This window comes from Rhinoderma darwinii, chromosome 6 (assembly GCF_050947455.1).
Source record: "Rhinoderma darwinii isolate aRhiDar2 chromosome 6, aRhiDar2.hap1, whole genome shotgun sequence".
In the NCBI taxonomy this organism is placed as follows: Eukaryota; Metazoa; Chordata; class Amphibia; order Anura; family Rhinodermatidae; genus Rhinoderma; species Rhinoderma darwinii.
Window position 1 is genome coordinate 50,078,640 of NC_134692.1, and position 21,098 is coordinate 50,099,737.

At 41.6% G+C, this 21,098-nt stretch overlaps 1 protein-coding gene across 1 annotated transcript; it reads left to right on the forward strand.

Moving 5' to 3' along the window:
• Positions 1–1,733: 1,733 nt before the first annotated feature.
• PTTG1IP (PTTG1 interacting protein) lies at positions 1,734–20,686 on the forward strand. The gene is made up of 7 exons (XM_075829703.1): positions 1,734–1,960; positions 4,937–4,989; positions 10,361–10,469; positions 13,497–13,602; positions 13,983–14,048; positions 16,406–16,452; positions 18,365–20,686. The coding sequence occupies exons 1-7, from the start codon at positions 1,894–1,896 to the stop codon at positions 18,406–18,408; spliced, it is 492 nt and encodes a 163-aa protein (XP_075685818.1). The 5' UTR covers positions 1,734–1,893; the 3' UTR covers positions 18,409–20,686.
• The last annotated feature ends 412 nt before the right edge of the window (positions 20,687–21,098 follow it).

Genomic DNA, 21,098 nt, shown 5'->3' on the forward strand with positions numbered 1-21,098 from the left:
CATAACATGCTCGTGTGAACCCTGCCTTACTTGCATCATAGTTATGTATGTTGCTAGGACTCCCTGCCTCCCTGCGAGATACTGTCCCACGCTGTAATCATGATTTTAATATGGGACTAAAGTCCCGCGGGGAGGCAGTGGCACTATGTACATGGGCACTGTGATGTTTTCAGGGGGTTTGGACAAAAAAATTGCTGACAAATGAAATCCATCAGTTTTTTTTAACAGTAATAAAAAACGAATGACAGGGGCCCCCCAGAGCAGTATTGCTTGGGGGACACGTGATGATACAGGCATATTTAATTATTTTTTTTATATTTGGTTTGTGTTTTGTTAATTAAATTCTGTTTTTAGGTGTTTTTGTGTTGCCCCTCCCCCTGTTTTTGTTTCAGGTGGTAATTACATGTCGGCTTCTGGAAGTTTCCGATAATCTGCCCATCACCAGGAGTCTGCACCTGATTGGTAGCTGTAGGGAACGTCGGGAAAGTTGTTGAAAGTCGATATTCTGCCCGGCACCAGGATTTGAATTTGATTGGCAGCTCAGATTGTTCGGCTGGAAGATACTCCTTTATAAAGCCACGGTCTCGGAGGTCCGGGGCCAGTTCCTGAGCGTTCCTGTGACCAGTGCCCACCCCATGAATTTTATTTCTCCCTGACTGTCGCAATTTTTATTAGTGTTTTTTGGTCTCCCAGCTATTGCTGGGTGGACTGATTTATTAAAAATGGTTTATTTATTATATGTGGTTTTTATTATATTGGTTTCAAGTATTTTTCTTTTTAAAGTATTTATTATTATTGATTGATTTTAGTAACCCTTTTTTATCCACATATCTGTTTTCTGTGTCTTATTTGTTTCATTTTAGTTTATTTGAATTGTGCTTTGTACCTTCATGACAATTGGCCATTAAAAATGACTGGAAATGGATGAAAATTTGGAGACATTGATGCAAAAGAGTCGTGAAAAACTGACAGTTGATCCGTTGTTAATGGCCATTTTTTTTTCACTGTCGTGTGAATATTAGTCACGGCTAGACTCCTCTGGTGGCGGCTCATCGGCAAACGAACAAAAGCATCAGCCATGTTGAAATTCATCATGCCCGACAGTTCTCTCTCCCGAATTCTGCCTTTGGGGGAGAAAAAGCTGGTCGTACAAATAAGATGAACGGCGGCTGACCATTGTTAAAATGATAAACAAACTAGCGTTCAAGATGGCCGACAGCAACTTCTGTCTACCAAAAAGCGATCTTTGATGTGGGATTTTTTCATCAGCTAGAACCAGGCATGTGTGGCATGATCAGCCAATTACGGGCCATCATTCACCACTATGTGCAAGCGCATTCTGTTGTCTTTACACATTTTCTTGTTTGACTAGATTCCTGATCTGCCAGTCTAAATAATCCAAGGTACAATTCATCAGTCAAATTGTGGCCGATCCTAATCTTATCTGTATCAATAGATTAACGACTGCTCCATGTTGCAGTATTTATTTGTGCCATACCATGTAATGCTGCCTTATTGTCACAAGAGATCAATTGTTCACAACTTTGACTGCCACTAGAAATTTATAACTACTGAAATCGCTCATTGTACTGTGCTACTTTGTCGTATGATCGAGTGGCGCTTCTCATCCACTATAATCGTAGGTAAATCCTGCCAACAGTTTGTTTTCATATCGTGACGTCAGCGTTACCACCAGGGCGGGACTAAGCGATCACGTGACTCCATAGCGGGCCTCAGTGTGGAGGAGAGGAAGCTGAAACTCTTGTCCGGGGGCGGGGCTCAGTGTTAGGGGGTATCGTGACATCACCAGTGGGTTGAGTAGAGGGAAGTCACGTGTTGTAGTAACTCGTAAGCGGATTGTTTTGGCAGAAGGGACGCGGCTAGTGATTGAGGATGGGGTTTCTCGGGTGCTTGTCCGTGTTGTTGGGGCTGCTGGCTGTAGTCTCCGCTGCTAATACAGGTGGGTGAGAACGAGGTGGGCGCGGTATAGCGAAACTATGTTATTACTTCCCTAGGAGAAGGGTCGTCACTAGGAGACCTCCCAGTACATGGCGGAAATGTACGGGCGCTTTACTGGACTATACTGTACCGTATCCGCAGCTCAGTTTATCGGTGATCTGTAATGTGTGGCTCTCCTTGTGAATCTACAACTCTCAGCAGGAGTCACGGGTTTAGTTTGTGTCCTATGTGTGTATAAACTTTCCAGGTCATCGGCTCTATACTAAGAGCGACCACTGCCAATGTACCAGGAGGGGAGAGGGTATAAAGGGTTGGGGCACAGGGCACATAAGTTTTTTGTTTTGTTTTTTTTCCGTACATAAACTGATTTGTTAAATGGGGTCATGTGATGTGAAGTATTTCTATCCAATCCCTTCTGTTAGGATTTGGTGGAAAGGAATATGTTCGTATCCTAGGGATCTATATGTGTCCTGTCCATAAGGACCCGCTGTATGTATACAGTCACAGTCCCCACGATCAGGAGCACCTGCAGAGTTACCGCCCAGCTCATATTGACGAGCTGTGGATTGATGGGATCTCTTCATTTACCCGATTCCAGCTGTGGACCCATCACTTATATGCCCCTATTTAAAGGGCTCCTGTACCACGTCTGGCTGTTTTTTTTGACTGATCCTATGTAATGAGCTGCGCTCTGTTGTCTAAGCCTCATGTACTCACAGCGAACCCCTTTTAAAAATGCCTCGTTCACACTGAGTTTTTTTTGCAGGAGGAAAATTCTGCTTCAAAATTCCGTTTGGGATTTTGAGGCAGATTTTGTCCTTCCTGCATGTCGTGTGCCACGATATTCGCCGCGTTTTTTTGTGGGCGGCCATTGAGTGCTACGGGCAAAAAAATCTGCGAAATACGCTCTTTCTCTGCCTCCCATTGATGTCAATGGGAAGTCAGAGGCGTAAACACGCGAAGATAGGGCATGTCCCTTCTTTCCCTCGCGAGGAGGGAGGCATTTTCGGCTGGTTTTTGACGAGTTTTGCTGAGCGGTTATTGCTCAAAACCTCGTCAAAATACTCTGTGTGAACAGGCCCCAAGGGGTGGTTTCACATATAGCGTCTTTGGGAAGCACACGGCTTTCTTATAGCAGTTTTTTTGCCTAAAACCACTGCTGCTAGATGTTAGCTGTATAAACAATGCCGCTTTGTTACTGGTGTTTCTTTTGGGTCAGTGATATTTTTTTATATTTCAAAAAGCACCATGCTCTAGGTATGGCATTTCTTTTCCCCATAGGCTACTCTGTAGGACTTAAAAATTGCCAGAAAAAAAGATGGTTATCTAATGTAATAAATGGAAAAAACTGCTATGAAAAATGTTAAATTCATAGCGTTTTCTACAAGCAGAAATAACAGCAAAAAATGTGTGAGAGAAGGAGGCCTAAGGACTTGTCACATGAGCATGTCCAATTTGCGTCCGCTAAAAAAGTGCGGTTTTTCATTCATGTGACTGTCCGTGTGGTTTCTGGGTCGTCTGCTTTTCACTTCCTGGTTTAACTTCTTTTTTTTTTTTTTTTTTTTTTTTTTTGCGAGTCTGGTCTGCAAAAAAACGGACCAGAATAGAACGTGCAGTTTCTCGCAACAGACACGCACTCCGTTTCGAAAACACGGATATGTAAATAGCCCTGTTGAATTGCATTGGTCAGTGTGCTATTTGTTGTTGAAACGGACAGCACACAGATGAGAATCGCGCACGTGTGAATAAGGCCTAAAGGGGTATTTCCACCAGAGACATTGATGGCGAGTCAATAGATGGCGGCCTTGAGTCCATAGTAATTAATAGGATTTGTCCAATAATCCATCATGATCTCTGTTTTTTATATTTTATTTTACAAAATAACGTAAGTATGAACCAAGCTGTGGTCACCCTCCCGGAGCTTATTAGTGTTTATAACAGGAAAAACGGACTTTCCTGTATTAGTCCATCGTTCTGTATAACATCATAGTGGCTTTTAATTGCTAACGATAACTGAGCCCTCCCCTGGGTGGTAATTATAAATGCCGCAGGTATAACTTTTTGTTGCTATTGGTGCCAGCGCAAAACAAACAAGGTTCTGATTGTTATTCTGTGCCCTGATTTACCAGCTGTTTAAATAACTAATCTTATTAACCTCAGTGGCGGTATGTGATAAAGCACCGAGGTGCGAAGTGTAATGCCGGCCGTACTTCCCATGTACGTGTCTCTTGTCATAATTAATCCCACGAACCTTTATTGGCAGCGTGCTAAAGCTTGTAATAAATGTGTTAACCTATTATTTTATCAAGTCAAAGTGTTAGTACTGTCATAGTCACCCATTTGATGACTAATATCATTTTCTACATGTTTGTGTTCATGTCATTATATTTCACAACATATAAAAACAGCCATGTCCAACGCACAGACACTTGTTTTCCATAAAATCAATACATTTTCTAACATTCTAATATTGAGCCAGGAATATGCCTATGACCGTGGCCATTTTCTAGTCCATCAATGTATAGTCCCCCAAAAACCCCTTATAGGCCGCCATGTTCGTATGAAGGATTTTTCCTGAGGAGAAATTAGATGAGGATTAAGCTGAGATTCCATGTCAGAAATCAGACTGATTTCAGCCATGGTTTTGCGATAAAAATTGCCACATTTCTGCCCGCTGACTAACCCAATTTAAGGAGGTTAATCTGCCTGAGGCTACCAGACTTTTTCGCGGCGGAATACGCCAAGTAAACCGCGCTAAGAAGGGACTTTGTTTTCAATGCAGGATTGAGTAATTTTTCTGCCGTGTGAACACGGTGATATATCTTGACCTGTAGATAAACATCTTCAGGTTTATTACGAGGAGCGTGCATTTCTAGAGGCTGGTTGCCAGTGTCATAACTATATTAACCACGGTGATCTGTTAATGTAGGTGTATGCTGTGCAGTAATTTCTTGCCGCTTATTAAAATGTCTTCCAGAGTGCTCCCAAATGTCCAACACAACCTGTGAGTCCTGTTTGAAGAATGTGACGGTGAGTGCTATAGTGAAGTCTATTGACATACCAGTAAAGTTCCGTGCCTTGTGTTTGTTCTTGTCTAGCAGTAAGGGCTTATTCAGATGAACGTTTAAGTCCTCCGTGTGACAGACTTTTGGCTTTTTTAACGGCCGTCACTCGGCTGCACGTACTTCTATGGGGCTCTTCACACGGCCTTTGTTTTAATGGACCGTGTGAACTGCCAGTGAAAAAATAGGACGTCCTATTTTTGTCAGTTTTCACGGATCCCTCAATAGGCGCAAGTCTATGTGGGTTCCGTGACACATGTTCGTCTGAATAAGGGCTTAATGTTGCTGGGGCCTAGAGATTTGCCCCGGGTTTTTTTTCTATTGATGTCTATAGACTAGGGCTTCTCAATCTCTTTTTCTACTAGTCTCAGCAGCCAGGACATGGTGGCGTCTGGGGCTCACTATTGGTCGTAGTCTACACCAACATTTAAAAAATGACCTCAATTTATCTAAAATGTGTCTCCTGAATCCAGTAAAACATTACAAGAAGCACAAAAGGAGTTATGTTTGTAATCCACAGGTTGGTGCTGCCAGAGAAAGGCCTGTGCAGTATACAATGGCTGTTGTCAATACTGCCTCCCTAATGTGGGCCGTCTGACCGTATGAAAAGCACTTCTATAGAATCTTATTTTTGGCTACTAAAACTATAAGGGTATGTGCACACAGCAGCGTCTGATACGGCTGAAATTACTCCTGAAAACCGCTCCGTAATTTCAGACTTAATTGCTCGTCCTCGCATTTTGCGATGCGTCATTGACGGCCGTAATTTAGAGCTGTTCTTCATTGAATTCAATAAAAAAACGGCTCAAATTACGTCCAAAGAAGTGTCCTGCACTTCTTTGACGAGGCAGTCATTTTTTTCGTCGTGGTTTGACAGCTGTCAAACGATGACGCGTAAATTACAAGTCGTCGGCAAACACATTCAAATGAATGGGCAGATGTTTGCCGACGTATTGGAGCCGTATTTTCAGGCGTAAATAGAGGCACTATACGCCTAGTTTACGCCTGAAAATAGGTCGTGTGAACCCAGCCTAAAACTGGCTCCTGGACTAGCGCATCTTCTAGATACTTCAGAACTTTCTCACAATATTCTAAACTACATTGTAGGGCTGGGCGATTATGATCAAAATCACAATTAATTGAACATGTAACCTCGATTAATGAATAATTATTTAGACCACACCTTATATTTGCATGCTACGCCATTGAATTAATACTTATCCCCCCGAGCCTGCTGTATACTACTGTATATAATATACCTCCTGACACTGCTCCCAAAAAGTATATTGCCCCATAGCTGCCCCCCATAACTGCTCTCCACACGTGATGATGCCCCCATAACTGCCCTGCACACAGTATAGTGCCCCCCATAACTGCCCTGCACACAGTATAGTGCCCCCCATAACTGCCCTGCACACAGTATAGTGCCCCCATAACTGCCCTGCACACAGTATAGTGCCCCCCATAACTGCCCTGCACACAGTATAGTGCCCCCCATAACTGCCCTGCACACAGTATAGTGCCCCCCATAACTGCCCTGCACACAGTATATTAACCCCTATAACTGCCCTGCACACAGTATATAGTGCCCCCCATTCACTTCAATGGGAGGAAAGGCTGCAATACCTGTGAATCGCCGCTAAATGTGTGTCAACGATTCATAGAAATGAAGGGGAAGCAGCGCTCGTATGAGCCCCTTCAAGACAGCTGATCGGCGGGGGTCCCGGGAGTCGAACCCTGACACATCAGCTATTGATGGCCTAACCTGAGGATAGGCCATCAATTTTTATTAGCAGGGAAAACCCCTTTAATGCTCTAACCTGGGAAAACCCTTTGACTATATGTGGTTATTGCTCCTGAAATAGTGATCGATGTCTGTATACTTTAGTCTTAGGTAGAAATAGCCTCTATGCCTGTGTCACCAATAAAGGGGATGCAGCAACTGCAGAAGCACCACATCCCATTAATTTTGCTGATTTGGTGGGGTTTGGACCCCCACCAAACAAGCATTGATGGCCTATGATATAGTCCTGAAAACCACTTTAAACATATCCTCTATCCCGCAGTCTTTACTCGGGTACACTTAAGTATATGTGGCTGTGTTTTTATGGAAGAAATAACACAATATTTTTTATATAGATAAATGACCATTATTTTTCTAGTCAAATACTGTATAATTTAAAATAACCTATATAGCATTATTGTCTAGTCATCCACGTGTATTATACAAGCTTCTAAAGCGGAGGAGATGGGGAAGTGTTCTCATGATACCATCAGTACAACTTTTGCAAGAAGACTGCAGTAGAAACCAGACGATGCATGACAATGGTAATTGGAAATCCAAAGTCTATCTGCAGCAGGTTTTCACACCATTTATGCAAAGTATTTGTAGTCTTCAATTAGTTTTTCGTTTCAGGGTGTGTACACGTTCTGCTACTGGGCTCAATAGCTAAAATACCCAGGACTGATTAGAAGAGTGGAGTCTTCGCATATGAAGAAGTCACCATTGAGGTCTACGTTAGCATCTGCAGTATGAGGCCTAGTCCTAGTCTTGAATACTTTATTACATATTTGCATATTAATTTGTTGCTGTTCAATGGCATTCAATTACAGGGTTAGGTCAGTAGTCAACAAAGAGGATCGTGTTCCTAATTGGAAAAGTTGCATTCAAGATGTTCGCATTCAAGAGGTTGGGAAGTAGGGTATCATATAATATAGGTACACCTGTCGTTCTCCTATGTTATAGTAATAAGATCAACCTAAAGGCCTACATTTACTAAAAGATTGCCAATAAATTATTGCTGGGTTAAAAACTACAACTTGTGTCAAGCTTAATAAAAAAAAAATCCCATACATGCGTGAGAGATCAATACAAAATGTTAATGGTATATGATTGGATATTAGACTACTTGCGGGGGCGACCACAGTATGTGCGTAGTGGATCATGCACTTCAAGGATGGAAATCGGTGATATTGGGGCACCCCAGGGGACTTATTTGCGTTATATACGGCACATTTTGCGTATCAATCAGGCAGTTGTCGTCCTTCAGAAGTTCGATGATGTAATTATGGGGGCGGTAAAGGGGGGCTCTGAAAAATAATATAGAGATATGATATCTGATTTTGTCAAGTGGAGTGTGGAAAATGGGTTAGTCCTAAATATAGGGAAAACTAAAGTAATGGTTATCGACTTACGCAGAAAAGCAGAGACATTGGTGCCGGTGTCTATTTTTGATTAGGAAGTGGAATGAGTGACGTCGTACAATTATTTAGGTATAAATTTGGATTGGAATTTAGACTGGATTGAGAACACTGAAAAGGTGTACAAAAAGGCAATGAGCCGGTTGTATTTTTTTACGTATTTTTCGTACTCTATATAATTTTTTCTGAAGTAAATACTCTATTTGTCTGCGTCAATAGGGGGTCTCCCATTGTAGGTCCTCATCTATTAGCTGGAGCAGAGAATGGCTTCAGAGTCTTGCTTTCTAAAACCCAATATTTCTGTGCACCACCATTGATTTTAATGAGTATTGTGTAGTGCTTTATTTTACCTGTTGCATTACCCCTGTGTCATCTGAAAAACATGCTCGCAACTTCACCATAAACATTGTGGAATAAGCCGCTGTCAGAGGCGTCTCCCATGAGAGCAAAAGATCGAGCACGTTAAAATCCAATGAGTCGGTGGGCTCCATACACATAAGATTGTCAGATTTTATCTTGCTTATAGCCAAAAGGAGGTATTTCCCATCTCAAACATTTATGGCATATCCACACGCGCTTTGCGGTTTCTGGAAAACCCGGCCACCTCATAAGTGGCAGGAGCCCAGTAGCAGAAGGTAGGACAGGGGGCCAGGTTCTAGATGGATGTGGGTCCTTGAGGTGGGACCCACATCTATCAGACATTTATGGCAAAACCTTCAAGTAGGGATTTTTTTTCCCCCCCAAAAAATCACATCAGTTTAGTTCTGTTTTATGAGTAGCCGTCTCCTTGATGTGGTACATAAGCTGTTTTTTCATGTGACCGTGCTATATAGCGGAGAACCTGTACACAATCATTACATGGTAATGACGTGATGTCATTCTACAGGAATGCGCGTTTCCTGAACAATTATCGTCCGTGCGGTCTGAATCATTGCAATGATGTGATCTATGCATGAGCTGTATTGTTTCAGTGGTGACCTTTATGGTAGAGGTCTGTAATAGAATGTGTAGTAATCTATGAGCTAATACTATACACCAGGTAAAATAAGAGAGAAACCAAAAAAGTTTATCTTTAACTGCAGATTTCTTGCCACCTTTTGGCTGCCTGACGTTTGGCCTTATGTAAACAGACTTACTATAGTTCTGTACAACCTCCTTCTCATACGGAGCCCCGCAGAGATTTTTACAGTCAAATTTACACATAATCTGTCACAAAGAAAATCTTGACATTTGCGATCGGTGGCTGTATTATGGATGTGTTCTCCCCTGGAAGCTTTGTTTCTCGGGCAGGATGTCTCCATGTGATACGTTGCCATATAGAGTGCCTGTGCATGAATAGCCCAACAATAAAAACATCAATAGGAAACCTTCCAAAAAAAAAAGTCAGGCGTTCTAGTAGATGTCTATATGCATTCACTTCAAGAGTTAAGGCCCATTTACACGGCCAATAATCGGGCAAGCGACTGTTCTTAGCAACTGTTGTTCACGATTATTGGCCCGTGTAAACGGCAGTGATCAGCTGACAAAATAGCAAACGGCCGCTTGATGGCTGGACACATTGTTTATGCAGCCTCTAAAATCATCGCTGTCCGCAGCACATCTCCCCGTGTAACCGGGATGTGCTGCCGGCGATGCAAACGGATGGAGAAAGAACAATCATATTAACGATCATTTGTCCCGATACAGTACAGAATCGGCCCGTGTAAAAGGGCCTGTTAACAAGCGCTGATAGACTTGTTATATCGTTGATCGACGTTCGTTATGCGTGGAAATCTGACATGTAAACCAGTCTTAAGTTCAGTCTAGCTAAAATGTTTCTGCATTGTATGGCTGCGTGACTTCTGCTCAGATCATATGATGTTACCAATCGGTGCTGCATTGAATACAGTGGACTCAGAACTATGAGTCCGCTGTATACTTTAATAGCTGCCATTAGCCATACAGCACGGTGTAGCAGACCTGTCCCCATAATTCAACATAGTACAGTCATAGATCTGCTATAAGGGATGGTTATAGCTCCGTGCTCTGAACACTTCGTTCATTTCAATATGGGAGGCAGTGGGGTACAGTGTGCTGGTTTCCGTTCTGTGATTTTGTTGGATTTACCTGCAATTGACGTTTTTTTTTCCTCCTCCCAGTGTTTGTGGTGCAACAGTAACCGCAAGTGTCTGGATTATCCTGTTAAGAACATCCTGCCGCCGTCATCGCTATGTAAACTGAAGGATGCCCGCTGGGGGATATGCTGGGGTGAGTAAATATTAGAATTGTGCGTACGTGTGTGTGCGTTTCCATTTTACTACACACCTGCTCTGGTGGTTGTTTTCTAGGCTACATTCTAGAGACGTCTTTTTACTTTTCCTAGAACATTGCCTAGTGAAGCTAGGCATCCGGTAATTTACAAAGTCCGGAAATCTGGCACCTGTTTTCAGAGTTATCGTACCATATTTTGTGTTAACGTTTTATTCTGCTTTTCCTGAAGGTTTATTTTTTTGTTTGTCTTTTTGATTTGAACCTTTTATAATCCATATAACTGCTATCCCAAAATGTCTGTGCAAATAAAGCGGGTAATTCTTCAGTTTGTAAGTACTCGGGAGTATCTCTGTTTTGGAGAAACGGTTTCACGTATGGTAGGTGTATGGCTAAGAGCTTGGATGTGCTAACGTTGTTTAACCCTGTAAGGACCCAGTCTGTTTGGGTGGACCAAACCATTTTTTTTTTTTATTTTTTTTTTCATCCTCCTTCCAAGAGACATAACTTTCTGTCATTTTAGCTGTGTGAGGTCATTTGCGTGAGTAGTTGAAATGTTCAAATGCACCATTTTGGGATACATACAAGTTTGATTTTTGTATTTTAAATTGACATTGTTCATCATGAAGCATAGATCATGTGTTATCTTTATTCTGTGGCTCGGTAAGATTACAGCGATACTAAATAAGTTATTTTATTTTTACTAGTATTTCACAATAACACATTTCATAAAAAAAACAAAAAAACATTTTTATGTTGCTGCATTCCAAGAGCCATTACTTTTTTTCATTTTTCTGTCGCTGTAGCCATATGTGGGCTTGTCTTTTCCGGCACGAGTCAAATTTTTTATAAAACCGTTTTAGGATTTAGATATTTATTGGGGGGAGTAAGCAATTCTGACTTTTTTTTTTTTTTTTTTTTTTTTTTTTAAGTTTGTTTTTTTACATTATTCACGATGTAATTTTGTTCACAGAATTTTGAGGCAGATTGTCCTCCTTCAAAAAAACTGTGTGAACCCAGCCTTGGGTGTATAAACTACCGTAATAAGCTGAAGAATTAATCTAATGGGTTATTTTAGCGTGAACCATGAACGGGATAAAAAATAAACAAGAAAAAAGATGCCTAGAATCGCTTTTTCATATATTCACGCCGTAAAAATATTTTTTTTTCTACCTCCAAACTGAAAAAAATATATATTTCTCCCCCATAAAACTGAAAAATGTAGCTGCTCATTAAGACCTTTTCAGGCCCGGTCATTAAGGGGTTAAGACTTAGAGGCTCTGTCACCACATAAGTGCTCTATCTCCTACATAAGGAGATGGGCGCTGTAATGTAGGTGACAGCAGTGCTTTTTATTTAGAAAAACGATCTATTTTTACCACTTTATTAGCGATTTTTAGCTTTATGCGAATTAGTTTCTTAATGCCCAAGTGGGCGTGTTTTTACTTTAGACCAAGTGGGCGTTGTACAGAGGAGTGCATGACGCTGACCAATCAGTGTCATGCACTTCTCTCCATTCATTTACACAGCACTAGCAATATAGCTTCTTTCTGTGAGCCTAGCTACACATTATATACCACAGTCGTGCATGGACTGCGCTAGGAGAATAGCTCTAATACTGCGGGCATTGGCACATGCCACAGTTTTATTTTTGTTTTTAACCTCAGGGTCTGTGTAGAAAATCTATTTATTTTATCATTTAACTAGTAAATAGATTAACTTGCACATACAATAATTAAATACAAACTTATAAACTAATGGTCACAGACGCAAAAGGAGAGAGGGTCCTGCCCAAATCTTAGTCTACAGGGCAATGGAAGAAGGGACAGAGTTGTATCATTTCTGCATAGTACAGTTCACGGTCGGGGATTTCCACACTGGTTTGCAGGCTCCCGGGTAACAAGGAGGCCACGATCACACAGGGCATTTGATTTATGTTTTTTCTATCCCCAAGTTCCCTCTGATTAGGGCCCACTTTTGGTTTTGGCTAGAAAATGTTAAAGTGTAGCCAAACGTTTGACCAACTTCTGACATGTCATAGTGACCTGTCAGAAGTTTGGATTGGTGGGGGTCCGAGCACGGAGACCCCCCACTAATCGCTAGAACGAAGCAGCTTTAAGAGCTCGTGTTAGCACTCAGCCGTTTCGTATCCGGCTTTTTCCGGAAAGCCGATGTATCGGAGTACGGGCTCATAGACTTTCTATTGAGTCCATACACAGATACATTTATTTCCGGAAAAAGCCGAACAGACATGAAGCGGCTGAGCGCTCACACAAGACCTTCAGCTGCTTCGTTCTAGCGATTGGTGGGTGTCTCAGTGCTCGGACCCCCCCCTAATCCAATCTTCTGACATGTCACTATGACGTATTAGAAGTTTGTCAAATATTTAGCTACACTTTAAATCCTTGTCTTGAAAAGCCTTGTTGATTGTTGATAGCCAAAGGAATACAGTACAGGTCCTTTTACCTTCTTCAGGTTCGGTGTATGAACAGAGATTCGTTTCTCTTTAATGTCAGGATTGACTCGTTCTATTTTTAAAACTACACAATGTTTCAATGTTTGCAATGTTAATATACTTTTGTTGGTATCTGGATCTGAATACCCCGGGCGGCACAAATCTCCTATATTCAGCGCTCAGGAATGTTCATGTGCTCTCATGTGACTTGTTATAAGAAGCACAGGGTCTGGATTTCCAGCCGGTTTGTCATTTTAAACTTTATCACCAGGATTGGTCCCTTATTATGTACAAGATACATGAAGCTTTGGTGATTTTTTTTTTTTTTTCCATTTAGAATATATGAAACGTATGATGGCTTGTCATATATAGCACATAACATTCATCCAAGTACAGCTGCGCTGCTCTATTACAGGCATGTGTGGTAGGGAGAGGAGATCTATAGGGACAGCAATACAAATGCTTCTGACAATCGTATTCCAAGCTTTCTCATCCTATAGTTCACATGCTTGAGGTGTAGGGACCGGTTCTGTACTACCAAATAAATGAACTTTTTTTTTTTTATATTATAGTTAATTTTGAAGCTGTGATTATTGCCGTTTCTGTGGTCGGAGGAGTTCTCATTTTGTCGGTGATCATCTGCTGCTGCTGCTGTTGTAGGAAAAAGAAGAGCAGAAGGTACGTACGTATCTTTAGGTATCCTATGGACATCAGACTGGTTATGATGTGGCCCTCTTTTTGGGTTACCACACCACACTTTCCATGTTTTAGTGGGATTCATGGTTCCCATAGTAGGCAGCCGGGAAAAGGAGTCCACATTATTTTTTTTTGCAGCTTTTAGCCAATCATATGACAGATGAGATACCACACAGGCATGCGATTAGCTAAAAAGTTGCATATGACCTATAGCCATGGACACTACTTCAAGCTAATTTTTCATTGGTAAAGCAACAGGAAAGTTTTTAGGACAAAAAAAAGAAAAGTTATAACCCTTTGTATTGTTTAGAGGACATCTCCCTCTTTAGAAGTGTAAGTTCTGATCGGTTAATTTTTTTTAGCTCAAGTCTGGAGACTGAAAAATCCATGAGAGAGAAGGAAGAAAGAAAAGTGCGTCAGGAAGAAAGGTAAGAAAGTAAAACATATGTGGAGAGAACTTGGAACACTTTTGGAAATATATTTTCTGATTCTGGGTCATCTCAACAAGTGCGTCACAAATGGGGTACTTACCTGCTCAAGAACAGCTTAGGCTATGTTCACATGTGCATTTGTTGTTCCGTTCTGCTCGTAAAAAAAAAGAGAAGCGCCGAATACGGGTCCTACATTTTTCTCCTGATCTGCGATGGAGACCCCTGACGAAGCCGCTAATGCAGATGTGACCATAGCCTAAATCTGTTCTTGTAATGGCACTTTAGTGGCAACAAAGAATTGCATGAGTTTTGTACCATTATTTTCAAGTGTCCTCTTAAAGCCGGGAGCCACTTTTAACATGGTTTTAGATGGTTGAACGAGAACAACTTTAACCCTTTCATGACCAAAGGTGATTGATTGCCCCTGTGTCCAGGTCAAATTTTCCATTAATGTTCATTAATTTCCCAGCAGTCAGACCGTTTTTAAATGCAGTTTGCCATCCGGATTTCATGGCCATGAAAAAAATGGATGAATTTAATTTATAAGGGTTTTTTGGTTCTAAACCCTTAAAACACCACAGTGCCCACTGTAGTTAGTGCCAGTGCCCACTGTAGTTAGTGCCATACCTAGTGTCCTCTGTAGATAGTGCCACCCTCCCTGTAGGTAAGGCCACTGAAGCTTCCTCTAGGAGAGAAGTCCTGTGCGAGAGTGTTGCCGGGGATTCTGCTCCTGGAGGAGCCCCTAACATAACTGTCCATATATGTGTATCTCGGCATCTCTTTATATGGACAGTAACGTCAAGGGCTTTCCCAAGACTGGAGTCCCCTGCCAGAGAGCTTGCGATGCTCTGGCCGGGGGACTCTACTGAGGAGAGAGCTGGCACACAGGAAAGTGCAGCCTTGCACATATTAAACCTCGTTCCAGGCTGCCAACATTTTATATACGTGACAACTGCAAGAGGCATCGGCAGTTGAAACGTATATAGCCGTGTAGCTGTCGTCAAGGGGTTAAGAGCAGTTCTAAACAATGAAGAATTGGCTGTCCCTATTTGGGTGTAGGTGTCATTACTTTATCAAGTAATCTAAGCTTTTTAGGTATGCATGTTTATATAGTACAAAAACCTCTCCTGGATATGCAGGCGGTGCATTCTTGAAGGGCTGGAACCTGCCACACACAATGGCAGTAAGTAGTTAAAATATTTCTACTCTACTACTGAATACAAATTCAGTCGTTTACATATTAAGATTTTGACTGAATTTTACTGTATTTGCTCTCTTTATGGGACACAGACACCTCATTGATTTCAATGGAAACTGTGTAATGCTTCATTTCTCCTGTAATGGCACTTCAGGGAAATTGAACATTTGCTGCCAGATTCCACCAAAATTGATCACTGATTGCAGATGGTCCCAGCAGCTGGACATCCTGTGATCAGCTTATCAGACACCCTGATGACCGAAAGGGATTGTCCAGAGTGGATAGACGTGTTGGGCCCCATGCACACGGGCGTACCCGTAATCACGGCCTGCGATTGCGGGTGCGGCCGGCCGCCGACTGCCACCCGATTTTTGGGCCGTGCTTCCATACAAAGTATGGGAGCACGGCCCGCAAAATACAAAAGAACGGACATGTTCCATAATCTTCGGAAAATTAATACGGCAAGGACACCCATCCGTAGCGATACGGAAAGGCGTCCGCAGCCAAAAGAACTGAATGGGTCCGTTATTGCGGACCGTATTACGGTCCACCATTACAGACAATTTTTTACGGTCCTGTGCATGGGGCCTTAAGCTTTGTCCTTTTCATGTCAGTTAGGGTATGTTCACACGCAGTCAGAAACTGCTGAAAATTATAGAGCTGTTTTCAGAGAAAATAGCCTCTGATTTTCAGCCGTTTTTGAAGCTGAAAGTATTTCTTTCAGGCGTTTTTCTGAGCCGTTTTTCTATTGACACAATGAAAAACGGCTCAAGAAGTGACATGCTGCTACTTTTTACTGGGCGTTTTTTTATTCGTTGTTTTTTTAAACTGGCAGTGTAAAAAACCGCCCCGTCTGAGCAAAACACAGTTTTTCTATTGAATTCAATGGGCATATGTTTGTAGGTGTTCACGCCCCAAAATACGCCTCAAAACACAGCGTATGAACATACCCTTAAGATGTGAGAGGTAGTGGTCTTTCCAGTATCGTGACCATACATGTGAGGGCAGGACATGATGTAATCTGTCATGTGGGGAAATAATGTCCGCAAGCAACCATAGACTGATATGAATAGGGTGGGGCCCACTTTGCTAATAGCACAGGGTACTAATAGGCTCCAGTAATTTTGTCGTTTAATATTCCTTTTTGTATTTTCAGGAGGGTTCAGATGAAGTCGCGACATGATGATATCAGGAAGAAATATGGTAATTTAACACAGAACGTGAAAATAGCAGTCAAAAAATTTAAATCTTATCTAACATTCAGACGCTGCGGTTTTCAAGCTGTGCAAAAACTGAGTAAAAAAAATATGCAGCAAAATGCATAGTCTGAACACAGCCTTTATTAGATGTCTCGTAGCTGGAGATGGAGCAGCAGCTTTCATGTGTATAGAAGTCAATACTGCCATCTTTAAATCTTGTATAACAAATATTCATAGTGAAGTGTGCCACCCTGTGGTAACTGCTGTGTACTGCTTTTTGGTTTAAGCTTTTCATTTTTAATTCAATAAGTTTTTGCAAGATTGTCAATTAGGCCATGTTCACACGTTCTGGGTTCTGTCAGGTGTTTAGGTGCAATTCCATTCCTCAATAGTATAGTGACCATATCTGCTAACATTCTAGCGGCAATGCATATATATGTTTTTTTATATTTACCATGCTGAGGAAAAGATCCGGAATAATGCACACGCTGAAGCTTTTAAAATCTGCAAAATGTTAACTATTAATGCGGAGTCTCCGTGGGTTATCTCCAATGAATTAGAAGATAACGCGCAAAATAATCTGATGTATGATTATTATTGAACACTTTATATTTGAAGTGGTTGTCTGGGCACACGGCGGTTTTTCATACTGATGGCCTATCCAGTGACACTATACTGTGACCGGAGCGATCTGCTTCCGGCACGTACATCCGGTGCCCAGTGGCAGCCCGAACAGCTGATCGGTGCGGGGTCCAGATGTCTGACACCCACTGATCATATACTAATGACCTATCCTGTGGATAGGTCAGTATGAAAAACTGCCCTGTGCCTGGACAACCACTTTAAAGGGAATGTGTTGCCAGAAAAACATGTTTTTTTTAAAAAAATTAAACATTTAGTGTGTGGGTGATTAAACATTGTTCAAATTTTTTTTATTTTTTTGCACGAGTCCAGGAAATATTATAAATTATTTCTAATTTATAATACTACCCATTTTTGGTCACTAGATGGAGCTGTTCCCAAAATTGCAGCATTGGGTTAAAAGCCCTCGCTCTAGTGAGCTCTCAGCATTCCCCCCTCCTTTATCCTGGCTAGTGCCGGGATAAACGAGGGGTTTGAACGATGTAACCTCCTACACTGTGTGTCGCCATTTTTTGAGCTAACCCACAGTGTAGTAGGTTTACATACAGTAGTAAACACACACAAACACGAACATACATTGAAATCTCTTACCTGCTCCTGCCGCCGCGGCTCCCTCCGGCCCGTCCGCTCAGTTTGCTGCCGCTGGTGCAAGTGCACAAATCCGGAAGCCGCGACCGGAAGTAGTAATATTACTGTCCGGCCGCGACTTCCGGTCCACAGGAAAATGGCGCCGGACGGCGCCAATTTCGAATAGGACTGTGTGGGAGCGGCGCATGCGCAGTTCCCACACAGACGCCGTACACTGCAGTCAATGGGACGGGAGCCGTTCGCAGTCCCTATGGGACTGTGGCTGCCGTATTCCATGTCTGTATGTGTCGTTAATCGACACACACAGAAATGGAACAAAAAATGGCAGCCCCCATAGGGAAGAAAAAGTGTAAAAATAAGAAAAAGTAAAACACAAACACACAAATATAAACGTTTTTAATAAAGCACTAACATCTTGAACATATGAAATTTTTTTTGGGTGATGACACTGTTCCTTTAAATGAGCAGAATCTACAACATTCTGTTTTCCTCTTGTTCCTTAAACACTCTATATAATGTGTCTGGGAGAACAGTTTTCTGAAAGATAAGAAACGTGTTAAAATTGAAAGTGATGAGGACTTATTACCCGATAATGCAAAAATTCTCATTGCATCGTTCTGTAGAAAATAAACTAATATTTAACTCCACCCCCCCCCCCCCTCCCCTTTTTTTTTTTCCACTTGTAGGTCTGTTTAAAGAAGATAATCCTTATTCAAAGTTTGACAATTAAAGTTCTGGATTTTCTCGGTCTTTAAGGATTTGACGTCTACACCTTGCAAGAGTTTCTCCATACTGTGTAAACCCTCGTCCTTCTCCAGCAGTGACCAGTCCTCCTGTGACCGTTCTCTTCAGTAGGAACAATTCTAGGACCAACTGATTGTCAGGGAGTGTTTTTGGCTGTCATCTTGTCAGACCCAGGGACATAATCATTGGTGAATGTTCAGGTTACGGACTGCAGAAATACATGGCACAAAGATCTGTTGACTGCCCCAGAAGCACCTTATATGTTCTGAGATATCAGGTTGGTCTTGCCAGCGACATTACTGACGTCTAGTATGACTCCTAGTGAATTTCAGCTGCTGGAGTCTCTTTACTGGGTGCTTTATATGTATTTCAGGTTTTTTTTTTTTTTTTTTTGTTACTTTTATACTTCACACTCCATTCACCTGAGGGTTTCATTTATATCCAATCACACTGCACGTTCTTTATAGTGCTCTTTTGATATTTTTGTTTACGGCAATGATATAAGAAATTTGCATTGAAAGAGATCAGCCCTCCGCCTCCTGTTATGTTTTCTATAAAACCACATAACTAAACCTCAGTCAGTGAGGCTCCACCTTTATCTTGAACCAAATGGGTCTTTGAAAATGGATTTCTAAGCCAGGCGACCCCTTTAAAGACCCTATTAGGGATGTCGGGTTAATACATAAGGGGTTTGAACAAGAACCCCCCCCCCCCCCCTCTATTAATTCAGTCGATAGTGGCTATAAAAGAGCATCTCTCATACTAGTGCACCCAACACATCCGTGCATCACATGGGAAAAACATTTATTTCAACGAGAAATGTGTAATGCCTTATTTGACCAGCAGTGGTGTTTCAGGGGAATTTAACACTTTTCTTCTGGGTTCCCCCACAGATTACAGCTGATCCCTGGGGGTCCTTGATTTAGGACATCCTGTGATTAGCTTATTGTCAGGGGACCATTCTAAGTAAGCGAGATTCCCCCAAAGTGGACAAATCCCTTAAATGTCTGGAAGAACTAAGTGACTCACTCTTCATGCAAAGGCAATTCATTCTTTAAAAAGTGCGGGCTGGTGTCAAATGCCTCTTTAAAAAAACGGAGCAGTTTGGCAGGGCTCATGTGGGTGTCGAGTGTTTCCTTTTGAGAGTTTCAGGAGTAAAAGAAAAAAAAAGTACCCTCGTGATCAGCAGTAAATGCACTACATAAAGTATTCTGAAGTGGCCCTAAAACAGGTTTTCATTCTGTGAATTTATGAGCTGAATTGTAACATCTGGCTGTTGCGCTATTTGTAATGTAATAATGCCACACAAATTCTAAATAGTGCCTTACATTTTTATCTTTCTCTTTGCTGGGATCTATTCCTGTTTTCTGGCCAAAAATCTATACGCAACCCCAGATACAGCCATGTATATATGCCCTTAGGCTGACTATTAGGGCTTTATTGTAATTGTGATGAATGCTCTCTCCCAGCAACACAACGTTCAGCGATGTAGAGGACAACTCTAGCTAAAGACCAAATAGTTTTATAACTGTTAAATGGCTCGCACCCCCCCCCCCCCCTAGATACTCATAGTAGGTACATGGATCCTTACAGCTGTGCGCAGCCTCTAGTGCCTTTATAGAAGTGCCATATGTAGACTTATTTATGAAAAGGTCTATAGTGCGAGATTTTGCCCTTGCCACTTTTTACTCTTTGACGTTACATTAATAGGTTTGTTTTACCTGTAGATGTGGTTAATTTATATACATTCTGAATATTAAATGTAACAAAGATTAGTAACTGTCATAAATAAGCTTGATCAAAGAGCTGCTCAACAATTAATACAATACTAAGGCCTCATGCACACAACCGCATTGGTTTTGCCGTCCACAAAACCTTGGGTCCGTTATGGTCCAACGGACTGCAGTAAACTTTCGTGCATCCATGTGGCATCAGGACTCAGATCCACAACAATTCACCAGTATTGGTGAATCCACAAATCCGAACTGTAAAATGACTTGTCCTGAGTTTTTTCTTACGGGATTTGCGGTCCCCACACAGATCCATGTAAACCACGGTCGTGTGCATGGAGCCATAGAAATGAATAGGTCCGCAGTTTATCGGCAAAAATACAGATAAATTGCGGCCGCAAAAGCACGGTCGTGTGTGTGTGTAAGGCCTAGCACTCCTAGGAGTAGATAATTTGATTTCTTTTACAGATGTTATTGTACTGGTTAATAGATTTTTTATTTTTTTTAATCTAATAAAACTATTTGTTGTATGTATCCCGGACTGCGATGCCTCATGTATCATCTTTTCATATTTTCTAGGATTAATACTGAGTTCTAGTCAATGATTAGAGCGGTCAGTCTGCAAGTGCAAATTCTCTGTTTGTGATGAGGTAGGGTTTCTACACAGCAAATAATGAAATTCTTACATTTCTTATGTACACTCCTACACTTGGCTGTAAATTATTGAGAAAGCGGAGCTTTCTCACTGCTGTGACAATTTTCACATACACAATGCATAAAAATTTGACGAAGTCTTAAAACTCAATGTCTCCTAAAAAAAAAAAGTCCAGATGTACAGAGTTCATACATGCCACTTATCCTTGCCTACATGCAGATATCTTCACATTGTCGCTGAAGAGAAGAAAAATCCAAATCCTAGAAGAGAAAAACTTCTACCCCTTCATTA